General features: G+C 34.8%; 2 protein-coding genes across 2 annotated transcripts; one reads left to right on the top strand and one right to left on the bottom strand.

Annotated features, from left to right (window-relative positions):
• Window positions 1-102: 102 nt before the first annotated feature.
• Window positions 103-2,996, bottom strand: 7b2 (Secretogranin_V domain-containing protein 7B2). Its single transcript, XM_072011932.1, has 5 exons — window positions 2,843-2,996; window positions 1,786-1,869; window positions 1,309-1,663; window positions 647-837; window positions 103-244 (listed from the first exon to the last, which is right to left on the bottom strand). Exons 2-5 carry the CDS (start codon window positions 1,855-1,857, stop codon window positions 173-175), a joined length of 690 nt encoding a protein of 229 aa, XP_071868033.1. The 5' UTR covers window positions 1,858-1,869; window positions 2,843-2,996; the 3' UTR covers window positions 103-172.
• Window positions 2,997-8,535: 5,539 nt separating this feature from the next.
• LOC139985904 (uncharacterized) lies at window positions 8,536-13,963 on the top strand. Its single transcript, XM_072000793.1, has 3 exons — window positions 8,536-8,583; window positions 8,888-9,327; window positions 9,811-13,963. The coding sequence occupies exons 1-3, from the start codon at window positions 8,536-8,538 to the stop codon at window positions 13,748-13,750; spliced, it is 4,428 nt and encodes a 1,475-aa protein (XP_071856894.1). The 3' UTR covers window positions 13,751-13,963.
• The last annotated feature ends 524 nt before the right edge of the window (window positions 13,964-14,487 follow it).

Here is a 14,487-nt window from a genome sequence, read left to right as displayed (position 1 = left end):
TTCCAGATTATGTAAAATCTGTTCTAGCTGCAGATTCATTTATGCTTCTCTGTGTTTTTCCTTTTACTGAATCACACTTGCGACTGAGGATGTTTCTTGATATATGTTAAAATACTGTAAAGTTTCGCAGTCCTTGCATCTTAATTGTCTCCAGTGGAATATAGCCGGTATTTTAATAGACAACATTTAAACCTTTCTTCGCCGCGATCGGCAACTTTTCACCTCGGAAAAACGGGTTTTCTTCCTGAAATAATATGTTAAAAGTCATATAAAATCTATTACCTACATTAATGTGTAATTAACCGAAAATTATAATAAGAATGAAACTTTAAATAAAAGATATAACTCAAATTAAAAGACTAAAAGTTTAATTTTAAAAAACAAATGTTATTTATTCTTTGTTTTAAATATATTTACAATTTATTACTTTCTCTATTCCGAACGTCACATAAAATTCACTTTTTTTACAATTTTGCGATGAGAGTTTATTATTTCTAGGTGCATTCAAGGTAGTTAAAACAAGGACAACGATTAAAGAAAAACTTAGAGATAAATGTTTGGCGATTATTTAAGGGTTTTTTTTTCATTATCCTTTTATCGCTTTGATCAGATAATTTAATCTAAAAAAATTAAATATATCTCTTACAGCCTGGAATTGATCGACGATTTGGTTGAAATTAGAGTTTGGGATATGCATGCTTGGCATACTGTTGCTGTTTGCGGAGTCAACCGGACAATCCAACATGTGTTCCGTGTCACACATACAATCTTGCGCGCTTTGATAATCCCGGCTGAATGCCGCTGTATTTTCGAAATTCACGATACAATTATTTTCACCTGAACAATAAGCATAATCCGATTAGATTTTCTAACTAATATAAAATACATCATATACATTATATTATAATAAATATAATATATAATATTTTTAATCATAGCTCTATTAATATAAGTATGAATCTCGTTGATTTTCACTAACACTGCTATGCTCCACGAATATTTATATTCCAATGCCATTCTCTTTGTTTTGACAAACAAAAAGATTTTTAATATTTTAAGTAAAATTTTAGCACAAAATTAAACTAGGAAATTATGTACTATCTATAATGTATTTTTCATAATTTTCTCAAATTTAAGAGATCTCTTAATATAAATGAAACTCGATTGAATTGATAATGATCCAGAGGACGTAGTTGGGTTAATAACAAATATGTTAAATAAATTATATCGGTTACTTTTGGAAACGTTATAAATTTTTTTATAAATTATTTATACTATGGCAATCTGGAGAAAAAACCAATCACTTACTCGTATATCCAACCGGACAAGGATTCGGTGGTGTGCAATATGCAGGTAAAGCATTCTCTTTCTCATCCTTGATATTCTTTATGCTTCCAGGTTTAATTCTCTGTCTATCATCCACCTTATCGTTATTATTGACACGTTGGTGACTCCATAACGTGCTATGTTGCAAGTATTCCTGATCGCGAATGCTAGGATTGGGGTTCAAAGTGTCTATACCATCATAGTCAGCAGGTAATTCCATAGGAATTTCTTTCGGTTTGTCTTGATATTCCAGATAAGAATCTGCTGTATCCACCAGTTCGTTTCCCATTTGATTGATCAGTTCTCGGAGAAGAGTATCAGTTAACAATTGCTCTTCCTAAAATTAATGGATAAATAGTAAATTAGTAAATTATATGCGTAAGCTATGGAGTATCAAGTAAAAAGACTTTGATATATGAAGTATATTAAGAATAAGTAGAATTATAAGCAAGATGTTACCTTAAGTGGTGGAGACAAATATACCGATGCTTGAACGGTAACAGCCACGGAAAGAAACAGGATCCAATACATTTTGTGTGATAGCTGGAATAGATAAAAAGTGGCAATTAATGTCCTATATGAATGAAATGTTTGGGTTAATCTTAATAAGTAAGGTAATACTAATAAATATTTAGAAAAATTTGTAATTAATTGTTTAGAATGATTGAGTGGAGATAGGTAATTAAGTTTTTATAAATCAATTATTTTAAATTACGTTTATTTATAATATGCTTTTGCAACTAATAAAATCTTTCCTTGATACAATATTTTATGAAAACGTTTTAAAGGTATTCAAACATAGATAATGTGTTGATATTTTCTAGAAAACAAAATGATCTATCTATAAAAAATTATGTACTGTTACAAAGAAATTTTCAATAATTTTTTAATACAATGAAAATTTTATCGTATTGATAATTAAAAAGATATAGTTATATATATATTTTGTATATAATTACAATATAAAAAAGTAAATCCAAATGATCTGACATTTTTCATTTCTAAAAATAAGTAGGATACGTCTTCAACTTTAGTTCCTGACTTCTGAATCACTCTAATGTAATTAATAGTATATACATATAAGTAGTGTTATATAAGAAATAATTTTAAAATCTGATCTTGTATTTTATACTATGTTCAGTTGGACAATTATTCGATTTGAATTTGTCACTAAGTACATTCTTACAATAATTAAATACACATATTACACAGCAATAACGTACCTATCAAAATCATTATACGTATCACTACATGACAACAAAATAATTTTCCCTCAATCTTCATTCACACCAATTAATTTTATTTCTAAAAACCAACAAAACATTTACATATAATACATTCAATAAAAAGCAACAACACTATCGATCATCAACTCGCATCAACCCAATCTCGAGGACAATAAGCCATATTTCTCATAATTTCCATCATTACGCTTTTTCGTTCAAATATTCCAAGTTGTTTCAAAACGCACAAATAAAAAAGCTCATCGAGCAAAGTAACGAAGAACAAAACTTACCAATAATCGTGGAATAATCGCAAGATGGGACGACGAAGAGATTCTCGAGTAAATTTCGCGAGTGTTAGAGTTCGGATTCAGGAGTACAGGTATCTTCGTCAACCGGAAGCGGCGCTGTGCTCGTGCGGAATCGAGGTATTGATCCACGCTTTCCACACCGTTTTCCCCCCGGTTTCATCGGCCACTGTACCACCTACGATCCTCTTTCGCAACCCACATTCGTAAAACCAAGTTACGAGCAAAGGTCGGCCCACAACCGAGCCTCGTGACGTGGTTTCTGCTATTAAGGATGAGAGTCTGTGGCTCACTGGCTCCATGTTAATTCCTGGACCAGACCGAGGTATTCTCGTCGTTAGATGAATGAAGTGGCTACGCATGGAATTTCAGACTCCGGAATGCGCAAATTTTTCGTAGCCTTTTGGAATTTTTTTCCGGGTTTTGGTATTTTCTTTTTGGTGTGGGTGTTTAGAAGATTTTTATAGGTCATGGCCTCGTCGTATTCTCCTCTTCGGTATCGATATTTGCACTTTATTTATTGACTCGTTACTATTTTAATGGCTCTTTCTCTACTATTACTGTAAAGAGAGTATGCTTCAAAATTTGTATAAGGCTTGTAAAAAGAAAACTTCTTATTTTTATTATTATCCTTTCGGTTAGTTTTTAAACTTTTTTTTTGAAAATTATTTCGAAGAGAATATTTTAGTTAAGTTTCTGTAAGATTTTCGGAAGAACAGTAACAAGTGAAAAAAATAAATAAAGAACGTTGCCGTGACAAGAATTTGAGGCAAAAGTTTGTGAAAAATTTTTTGAGAAACGTTGGGAAGACGAAATCGATATTGCACAGATGCTAACGCTTTCATAGAACACAGTTGATGGAAGGACTAAAATACAAAATGGAAACGACGACATCAACAAGGGCTCAGAGATCAAAAGACCCCAAGCATTCATTATGGCCGTATATAAACGTCCATTAGTAATTGTCTCGCTTTGCATACTTCCAATTCAATTTCTGAAATCGAATTGCTACCGTGTTTCCGCGTCCACCAACGAAAATTACCTTCTCTATTGAATCATGTTCTCGCGCAAGAGGAACATCTCGTCTTGTCTACAAATCATTCTGTTATAGCGAACGAATAAACCGCAAACTATTTGCGTTCATATGAAATCTGCGAATAGTTGCATACTTGTAATGCAATATGTATAGTCTTATCGTGTAGTCGAATTTAATTAAGAATGAAGAATTTAATTAAGAATAGTATAAAATAATTAAAAATTTGTAAAAACACGACTATAATTATTCTCTGTCTTATATTATATAGCGCAGGTTTATACGTACGAATATTTGGAATCTGATGTATTTTTTCATTTTAAAAACTAAATTTTAAAGCTATTTCTTATGTATTTTTAACGTTAGCTTTTAATCGTTGGATAACTGTCTTCGTCAATTGGTTTGATTTAATAAACGCAGCACGCTCCAGTAATTGGATCAATAATTTAGGAAACTAATACGTCGAAAGTAGATTTTGATAAACGAATTCTTTTATTCATGTTATGTGATCATGTATTTATATCTATATTTTTATAATATATATTTTTCTCTAAGAAAATTTCTTTTTTAATAATAATTAACAGTGATTTATATTAATAATTTTCGAAAACAGTAATCTTGCTCTTACTATCTTTTGAAAGACCTTTATATAATTTTATTTTATTTATTTTATAGTCATCTGATCTACTAATAATGTTATAATCCACTTACTATATTTTGTATTATACCTTCTGGAAAAAATGTCGGAAATACACAGAGGAGGGAAAGGTGTAAGAACAGAAGATTACCTGTCTCTAAGAAGATAAAGGAGACGAACGAAGAATTATCTTATTATCAGATACAACTTCTTGTATCTTCAGTTATCCCTACGCTCAGTTCTTCCTAGTTGACAAATTTATCTCACTCGTTGTTTATATTCCAAAACAGTAAAATTATCCAAGTTAATTATACAAAAAAATGTAACCTCGTTTAAAAATTAAGAAATATAAGTCTAAATTTGTTTCTTATTCTTTATACAAAATTGTATATCGATAAAATTTTATATCACGAATTGTTAAAATTAGAATGGCAGTTTGCTTATTATTTCATAGATTAAATCATCGTTAAATTACGAAAGTAAAATTTTATGAAAATCAATTTTTACGATGACATTAACGATAAAAAAATACGAAGAAGTGTTTTCAACGTGAGATTCGATATCGAATGGTTCGATAACTGTGCAAATGTCTCCCTGCTGGTGCGTCAAAACGCATGGGGCTCGTCACGTACGTCAATAGAAATGTTATCGGCAGTTAAATGACCAAAACGTACGAGGGACGCGCGTTAATTCAAGGGATGACTTTTTATTTCCATCCATTTCCCTGTCACGAATATTATGCTCGATATATATCTATGATATAGATTTCTTCGTCACGAAAGGGTAGTTTTATGTCTTCTTTCGTGCACAAGTTGCGCTTTCACCAATATTACTTTTGAACATGTGTAACAGATTTTGTTTGATAAATAAAATGGAAGTTATGGAATGCGTTATGATATCGAATATTTATGACGTGGAATACTCCATGTTGCAAATATTTGTGAAATGGTAAAAAGTAGACGCGATATATTTTCTATATTTATAAATATTTTCTATATTTTCTGGTATTGACAATATTACCAATTCCGTACGTGCTGCTTATTTCATGTTATCGGCGATCCTCGTGGTAGCGTAACGTGATAACACATCGTTTCACGATTTGTTCACTGCGAATAATCCAGTTTTTTTAAATGAGCGTGGCTTCTGGTTCTTTCCTTCTGCTTTTATTATTTAAAGTCATCAACTATCAAGGTTATTAGCGACCACTGTTTTTGTTAAAACAACGCATATGTATAATTCTTATTTTTGCTAGAAGCCCATAGCATTTTAACGTTGCTAGGAAGGTGTCGTTATTCAGACAATGATCGTGATTTGGGACGCCTTTGTTATCAATAGCCTACGAATTTTTATAATCATATTTTTGAGGATATAATTAAGAAAGTAGAATCTCGGTAGAAAATTCTTTTATTTTATTCTTTTTTAATAAATCTATTTTATTAATAATTATTAGTAATAATAATTATTAATTAATTTTTAATAAATTGAGAAGGCTAATGCCTTAATTATACTTAGAATATTTCATACATTTTTTCATATCACGTGCATTATTTGCAATTTCGTATAAAACCATATAAATCGGTGTTGGAATATTACGAGATATGAGTGCGGATGCAACAGCAAAAAGTATTCCACATATTGAAAATAAATTACAGTAAACATAGGCTGCAATATAAATAGGAGAATGACTGCAACTATTTGTTTAGTATGAATGATATATTCTTTCCTTATTCTTCGATATTCTTTCCGATATTCTTTCCTTAGGTTTTCTTACGAACGGTCAATCTTTAAGGATTCGATCTGAAACATAAGACGCGCCTTCCTTCGATCTGGACAAAATAAAGAAATAATCTTTATAAAAAACGACCATTGAATCTTTTAATTTATTTCCTATAATCAAGAATCAGTAACCTAATCATTGGCAGCTAGGCGTTAGTATCCTAACGTCTCAGTACGCAGAGTGAGTAACAACGAGTCGAGAGACCTACAATTTTAGATAGTATGATTTATCACAATATCTTTATCAATCTTTCTCTGTATGTCCAGGAATGACGTTTTAGTAGTAAAAGAACATCTTCTATACTTCTCAATGAATTATGGCTTAACATTTCAATCGGTCGGAGTGTTTACGGTCGCTGTATATTTAGCCGTTTTAGATTTCACGCTGATCAGTCGTGTCGTAACAGGCCAGAACCTTTTCTACCGAGTGCGTGGAGGGTAGCATTCTCGAAGAGTGGGCGGCGTGGGGTTGTTACGCTGTGTCTCGCCGTCACGAGTATTGATCTCCGCGGAGCCACTGTGTGAATGGGCTATAACCATCTCACCCTAAATCCTGGAAACGCGAATCTCCGTCCCTGTCCTGTTCTTCACACTCTTGCTCCTTCCTTCCCTTTCGGTTTGCACTCGGCTTCGTTTTATGTGGGTCGTTTCTTCGTTTCGGACTACGTGCTTGCGTGTGCTTATTTCTAAGGAACGTGGAAAGGTTCTATTTCACTTTCTGTTTCGAGCCTGACCTGTTTTTTAATTTCTTCGATTTTTAGTTCTAGTTTTAGGTGGTGAGTTTAGGCATAACTTTAGTTCTAAGGGCTTGTGTCTAATATCGTATGACGTTGGTTTATTTTTGACGATGATGATGTGGTCACATGTTTCACCTACATTTCACCTTTCCTGGGATCACCAGTTCGTTTTATCTTATTTTTTGTGAATGAAGGAAAGGAAGGAGAAAAGGAAAGGAATGTACGCGAATGAAGGGGAATGACAAACGGAGGAATTGAGGGGAGGGAAGGAAAGTCATGAGGAATTCCTATCTTTGCTTCTGCATATTCCACATTCAAGTAGAAATGAATTAATGCCTTCCTAGTAGAAATTCGATGCCCTACTTCTCCGCAATCCGAACGATCTGTTTTATCATAACTCGATCGAGACATTTAACTAAAAATTGCCTGTAACTCGTCCGAGATTTTCATAAATCTAGAATTATCGAAACACTAAATTTTAGCTAATTTATATTCCCTTCTATTAATAATTTCGTTTCATTGCTGTTCTTTTTCTCACTTAATTTTTAGTTGTACCAACAAAACATCCGCTCTGCTATATTTTTCTCTTCTCTGGAGTTCTTCATTTTTAAAGTTTTTTAAAGCTTCACGCTTTTTCAGAAGCTATCCCCCTCTCGTTTCTTTGTTTTCTTCTTCGATTTAACGTACTCCGCATTTCCACCCACAATATCTATTTGTCGGTAATTGCATCTGTCATTCGAAGCGAGGTCACTAGAAACGCTGCCGGGTTTTTTTCGCTCGTTCGCACGGCTCTTTCTCGCAACAGCATCCCTCCTTTCTTTCATCGCTGTCCCTGGTTTGAAAGGACCCTCGCGGATCTGCACTTAAGCCAAAGCACATTAGCATATTTGCTCGGTCCTCGATTTTCCTAGCTGACCCTCTGTTTCAAATTAACAAAGTTAACTCGTACGACCGAAATTAGTTTATCCATAAACCTTCCTTTGAAGAATTTGTAGTTGATCAATTTTCGGGCTTTTGGGACGATTAAGAAACCTATGGACATATCTCATACTACTTGTAATACTCTTTTAATCGAATCTATTAAAATTTTCGCTATATCAAGCGCTTAAAAGATCTAAGTTTGTCATGTCTTATAAACAGTTTATCTTTTATGCAAGATTGTTAAATATTATATTCTTCCATCCTAATTACCGAACAAGATTTTTCCACAGGATTTTCCATTATATTATATTATATACTAATTCTAAAGATTTCTATATTTGGTCAACTTCAAGCTGTAATTCAAGCTTTTGCATTGTACGAGATGGAAAATATCGGTTCTGAACAAATCGAAACTCCTGGATCATGTGACAACTAATTAGATACTACACGTGTTCCTGTGATACGAACGAAGGAATCACGCATGCACGATACAAAGCTCGTCAAACGTTTGTAGTAACGTGAAACATCATTGATCTACCGACTAACCTCATTACATTCTGTTTAAACACACTCCATGCAAGTTAATCATACAAATGAAAAGAGAAACAGCGAAGATAAAATGGTATATTATATTGTTCATCCTTACATTTCTAATTCAAAATCCAAACTTTGTCTCTATAATCGAACAATAGTTCCGATCAAAGTCAACTATTGTGTAATTGTATGCATTCTCACTCTTTGACAGTATAATAAAATGATACAAAAATTGAGAACGAACGATTCGTCGTTGCGCGTATAATATTCTGTTATACGTAGCTGCGACGATTATAAAGGATACAATTACTGCGATCCAATTCATTCCTAATTTTCCAATCAAAATACCTCTATACTATTTTTCTAACCATTCACGTTCAACAATATCCTAGAATCAATCTTGCATCAGCAACAATAGAGTCCTGGGATTCGCGAAACTCGGCCCGTGCCTCGACAGGATCAAGCCACTTTTGGGTCCCAGCTTGGAAAATAGGATTCGCGCAATGCTCGAGGAGTTCGTTTGCGAGTCGAACTCAGACTGTGCAAAACGATTTCCACGAGTGAAGAAATTCCTGAACATGGTGGCCGAATGGGCCGACCGTTTGGACGTCTCTGCCAAGGACACGGATATCAGGCAGGAAATGATTAAGCACACGATCGAATTTCTGCTGAAGGATGGCCTAGTGACACAATTCGCGGATCCGGCCATTCTCAACAGAGGGCCGAATAAATTAGATGCCGATTCCTTGGTCGCCGAGCAGAATGCCTTGAAAACTATGAACGTCTGGAGGTTTATCAACGAGAAGGACTATTGGCTATGCCAAGATTGCGCGTGAGTGTGTGTTTTCACGATATATCGTACCGCGATCGAGGGAAATATTATAATCGTCTTCTCTCTCAAATACAATTATCTAAATATTTTCTTTTAAATGTATTCATTTTGCAAAGCGTAAGCAAATAACGAGGAATTTAGAACGACCAATTTAGAAAATGGTTATCTCACCATCGTCGAGATTTCCTGCGTCCGTTCTGTTATCGAATGTGAAAGATATATAAACAGTGGCTTAGTTAGAAAGTATTCGAACCTTTGTAGGAACTTTTCATGTGTATATTATACAAAACATTTAAAAATCTCATTGGCATTGTAACGAGTCTATTGTGATTATATTGGTGAAATTTCAAATGAATTAAAAAATGTATATAATAAAAATGTGTATAAAATATACGTGTTTAGATAAATTGAATGACTATGATTTAAGGCGAGTCACTATTAAGACTAATTTATCTAAATACTTATCTAAATACTATTTTACAGAACAACCACTTACGTACGTCCAGAAACAAGTCAACAAATTTACCAATGCAGAAAACAGAGATCCGGCAGTGATTTAGACGTCGAAGTCGGTTCAATTTCGCAAGAATCGTCAACCGTTTACACTAGCTGTAGAACAAACTCTATCTGCAGTTCAGTTTGCAATCGAACAATCGAAAGCACGAAATCTCAAGTAAAAATCAATTGCCGAAATTTCGAGGTGGTTTTGGAACCAAATGGGAATATAGCAAACTCAGGCAAAAATATTTCAAACACGTTCGATGATACCAGTTGTTGTTCAAGAAGGGAAAATTTAAAAAAGTTTGGTCTGAAGGTAAAGTTTGACTGTGATACAAAATTTGTACAGACTGAAACTAGTGAGAAAAATTTAAACTTTATTTTCAAAGCAAGCGCAAGCACACTGAACCCTATAAAAGAAGCTTTTGGTACAAAATGTGATAGAAAATTCGCACAGACACAAACTAGTCAAAAAAATATAAACTTTATTTTCGCAGCGAACCCAAGCACATCGAACCGCCCAAAAGAAGCTTCTGACACAAAAGGCGATGCAAAATTCGCACATACGCAAACTAATGAAAGAAATATAAACTTTATTTTCGAAGCAAGCCCAGGTACATTGAACGCTCCTAAAGGAACTTCTGACATTCTCAACTTTCCTAAGTCCTCGCCACGAAGAAAATATTTAAAAAACACAGACGCAAAAGCGAAATGCGACTGCGATCGAACTCAATCTCCCAAAAAGCCCAAATTAAAGATTTATATTCATAGAACAACGAGCACTAGTCGTTCTAACGTTCGAAGTTCACTAAACGTGTCCAATCTTTCGTTGCCTTGTAAATCGAGTCAGCTGATCGTTCGATTGTTCGAAGCTGATCCATCGTTATCGGATTCCTGTCTAATTTTGATGAGGAAACGATTTGAGAAAAACATCAACAACGCTTGCTCTTGCATGAACGACATTCTGAAGAAGTTGGACGATTCAACGATCAAACAGTTACACTTGAACTGCGAGATTCGACCTGGTCGCGTAGATCTGAATCTTTCATGCAAGAATGGTGACAACTCGAAGATTAGATGGTTCCTTGCTCGAGTTCCGACTTGTAGCAACGTTCACAAACGCGTTTCGCACACCAGGACTGTCGAAAGCTGCGAGAATCCGAGGGATCGACGCGGAGAGCCTCGACGTTTGATGGAACTTCCGGTTGATGCTGATTGCTGTGAAGATGCGGCGAAACGTAGCGGAGAATTCGAAGAAAGACGCGTTGCTTTTTATTCTGTTTGCTCGAATCACAGTCTGATGGAAACGAAACAAAGCTCCATGTTGGAGAATGAAATCGAAAAGGAGGAGAAAGAGAAGCAGCTTAATCTTGTGTGGACAGGAGAGGGAGAGAAGCAGATGGATTTCGTGCTTTCTTCGCGTTTAATAAATTCGCAGGACAAGGATACCGTGACTTCTGCCAAAACTGCTATCGAACGACCTGGAAAATATAATAATGAAATTTCTGACAGAAAAATTTATCAGTCGACGTCGTTAAATAGAGAAAAGGAAGGGTTGGGACAATGTAGAACTGAAGAAGTGGTGGATGTAAATAAAGAAATCGAAATATGCGATGATGGGTTTGTAGAAGATTCTATACAAGGTTCTGAGAATCATCTGATAGAATTATACGATATTAAGTGTGACTGTTCTCTGGATAGTTTCGAGGAAGGTGTTTTTAGGAAAGATTATTCGACGACCAGAGGCTGCAACCCTGAGGAATGTTCCTGTGATGCGTTCTCTACGGGTGATAGAATCGTTAATCATAGTTCATCAGAAACAAAAGATTTAGATAATAAAAATACAAAAGTAGAGAGCTTCTGTCCTTTAAACGAAGACGCTTTGAAACTGCAAGTATCTACTTTGCAGATGAAAAATAATTTCAAGCTAGAAGATTGTGTTTCAAAGGATACTTCCTGTTTAGGAATAGAAAGAGAAGTCGTAAGGAATGAAGAACGTGTTTTCGAATTGAAACAAAATATTTTTCAGATGGAAAATACATCTAAAGAAGAAATCAGTAGTTTAGGTTTCATAGAAAAGGAAAAAGTTATTTTGAAGGTAGAAGAAAAATATAGCGCCGATTCTATTTGCGCGTCAAATTCCAGCCCCATGGAACTTAGTTGTGATACGAAATGTTCCTGCTGCGGCGAAGATCTTCCGAATCCTTCGTCTGTCGAAAAAATTAACCTTGAAGCAAACAAACGTTCTACTTGTACTAATAAAACACCTGCCAATTTAAAAGATCATGAGACATTAAATCTCATTGTAACAGAAAATGCAACAACTTCGGAAGCTGTAAGAGAATCTTCTAATCTTCACTATCTTGAATTTAAAATGGCTCCGAATGTTCATGTTGAATCAAATACAACTTCGATTCACGATCAATCTTCCATAGTGACCGATAACAATTCGACAGATTTCTCAGAAAAATGTCTTGGTAACTGCGAAAAAAATTCAATCGAGAATTCTTGCGACCAAGAAGCTACGTTTATTGATAATCCTCCAAACTTCTCGACATATTCCAAAGTTAAGGATTCGCCGATCACTGAATCCTTGTTCGTATTCTGCAATTCCAACATAAAACAGTTTTCTTCCACATCGAACTCCTCCACTGACGAAGAATGTTCGTCGAATGAAAATCATCGTGCAATAAGCAAAGAAATTGGAAAATCGCCATGTCGAAGAGCTATTCCAACAAAATGTCACCGGAAGTCGATATACTCCATCACGTGTAAACCTTCCTATTCCATGAGAAATGTCCCTCGAGTCAATTGCGCGAAACATAGTTCGAAAGAGAAAACAAACGAGAAAGACGTTCCGATCGTCCCTCGATATAAAAATCGTCTATGGCGAGGACCGATGGCTCCTGGAAGTCTGTGCAGCTCTTTTCCAGCCATCGACCGGATCAAATATCTGATTCGTAAGAAACTCCGAAAATTGCTGCTGGAAGAACGTGACAAGGGGACCAGTACGTCGAAAACGTTTCTGAGGAACGACAGATACCTTGTCAGCATTTCGAGCGGAAAATTGAACGGCGGTCGAATAATTCGCGAGTCTTGTTCCTCGACTCGTTGCCCTTTTACTACCAGAAATCGATACGAAACTAGAGGAGAAGCGGAGAAAACGTTCACCGAAGGAAGTTGCTTGGACAAAAATAAAAAAATTTTTGGGGACATTATTAAAGCAAGATGCCAGAGAATGATACAAGGTAACGACATACTTAAGAGGATCAGGATGGCTAACGTTTCAAGGTCTCAGAAATACGACTCGAAGCTAACCGATACGCAAGATTTCATCGGCGAACGAGGAGAAACAATTGGGAGATGCAAATGGAAGGCTAGAAACGGGGAAAGATTTCTTGTTAATTCTTCTTGGAATAACAAAGAGCAGAAGAATTGTTCGAGTATCATGTCCTTGAATTCAACGAGTATGCTTCTATTGAAAGACGATGGCGATCATTTTTTGAGCCAGAAGCTTGTTCGTCAAAAACATCGTGACTTAAAGGAGCAAGGCAGAATCAAAAATTTGTCTACGGATACAAAATCAATGAGAAACTATCCCAGAAGAAGTTACTATGAGCGTGGTTTCTCCGGAAGCTCGTACGAGCGTAAAGAAAATCAGAAAGGAATGGATGCAGAAGATAAGACATGCTACGACAAATTGAGATCCTTCGAGGAACGATTATCGAAGCTCGAAAGGAGACGCGACGAAGAAAACAATTTCGTCAATTTTCTCAGTGACTATGAAAAACGCGTCAATGAGCTGGATGCTGATTTCAGGCTGAAATTGCTGCAATACGTGACGTTGTGCAGGAGTGTGAAGAACTCGTTAATGAAGAGGTTACGGCCGGATGACGTTTACGAGGTCAATTCGGGCTCTGTGTAGCAAAGGGGGATCGATTTAAAGTAGTTGATTGATTAATGACGCGATCGTGGTCGATAAAATAACGTGTTAAGCATCGGGTCGAGGGTAGGATGACTTTATACCTCGTTCTGTATTAGGTTTTTTTCTCGTTGATACTTTGTCGTGTTTAGTTGGAGAAAAATGGATTTTAGATACATTGGTGTAAAATATTGTTTTTTTGGAAATATAAAATACAGATGGTACTGTATCGAATTTTCTTTCGATTTTTGTTAAGTTGTAAATGTGTCTGATTGAATATTTAGATATTCTATTTAGATTGTAAAGAGTAATGTATATTTTTGCATTTTTGTTACAGGATTTTAAATTTGTACGACATTTTAGTACGACATAATACATTTCAATAATTTAAACAATCTTACTTTATATTTAATAATTGTTTGAATCATATTTGTTATAATATATTTTTGCCACACAAAGACACTTAACGTTTACCTTATTTTAGTCGCAAAACTTGCAAAAAATTATTTTCACACGATACTGATTGTGATAGTAATTTTTAATAACATTATGCAAGGTTTACAGTCATCGTACACAATATCTCTTATATGACTCTCTAAATCTATCTTCAGGGGTTTAATTTTATTTAATCTGTAAAATGTTACAAAATTAATTTAAAAATAAAATTCACTGCACAATATGCATCTGAATGAAAATTCAGTACAAACACGGTTCTCGCGGCGAAAAAACAATTGCAATCA

Source organism: Bombus fervidus, chromosome 1 (genome assembly GCF_041682495.2).
Source record: "Bombus fervidus isolate BK054 chromosome 1, iyBomFerv1, whole genome shotgun sequence".
Classification (NCBI taxonomy): domain Eukaryota; kingdom Metazoa; phylum Arthropoda; class Insecta; order Hymenoptera; family Apidae; genus Bombus; species Bombus fervidus.
This window is presented reverse-complemented; position numbering and strand designations above follow the sequence as displayed.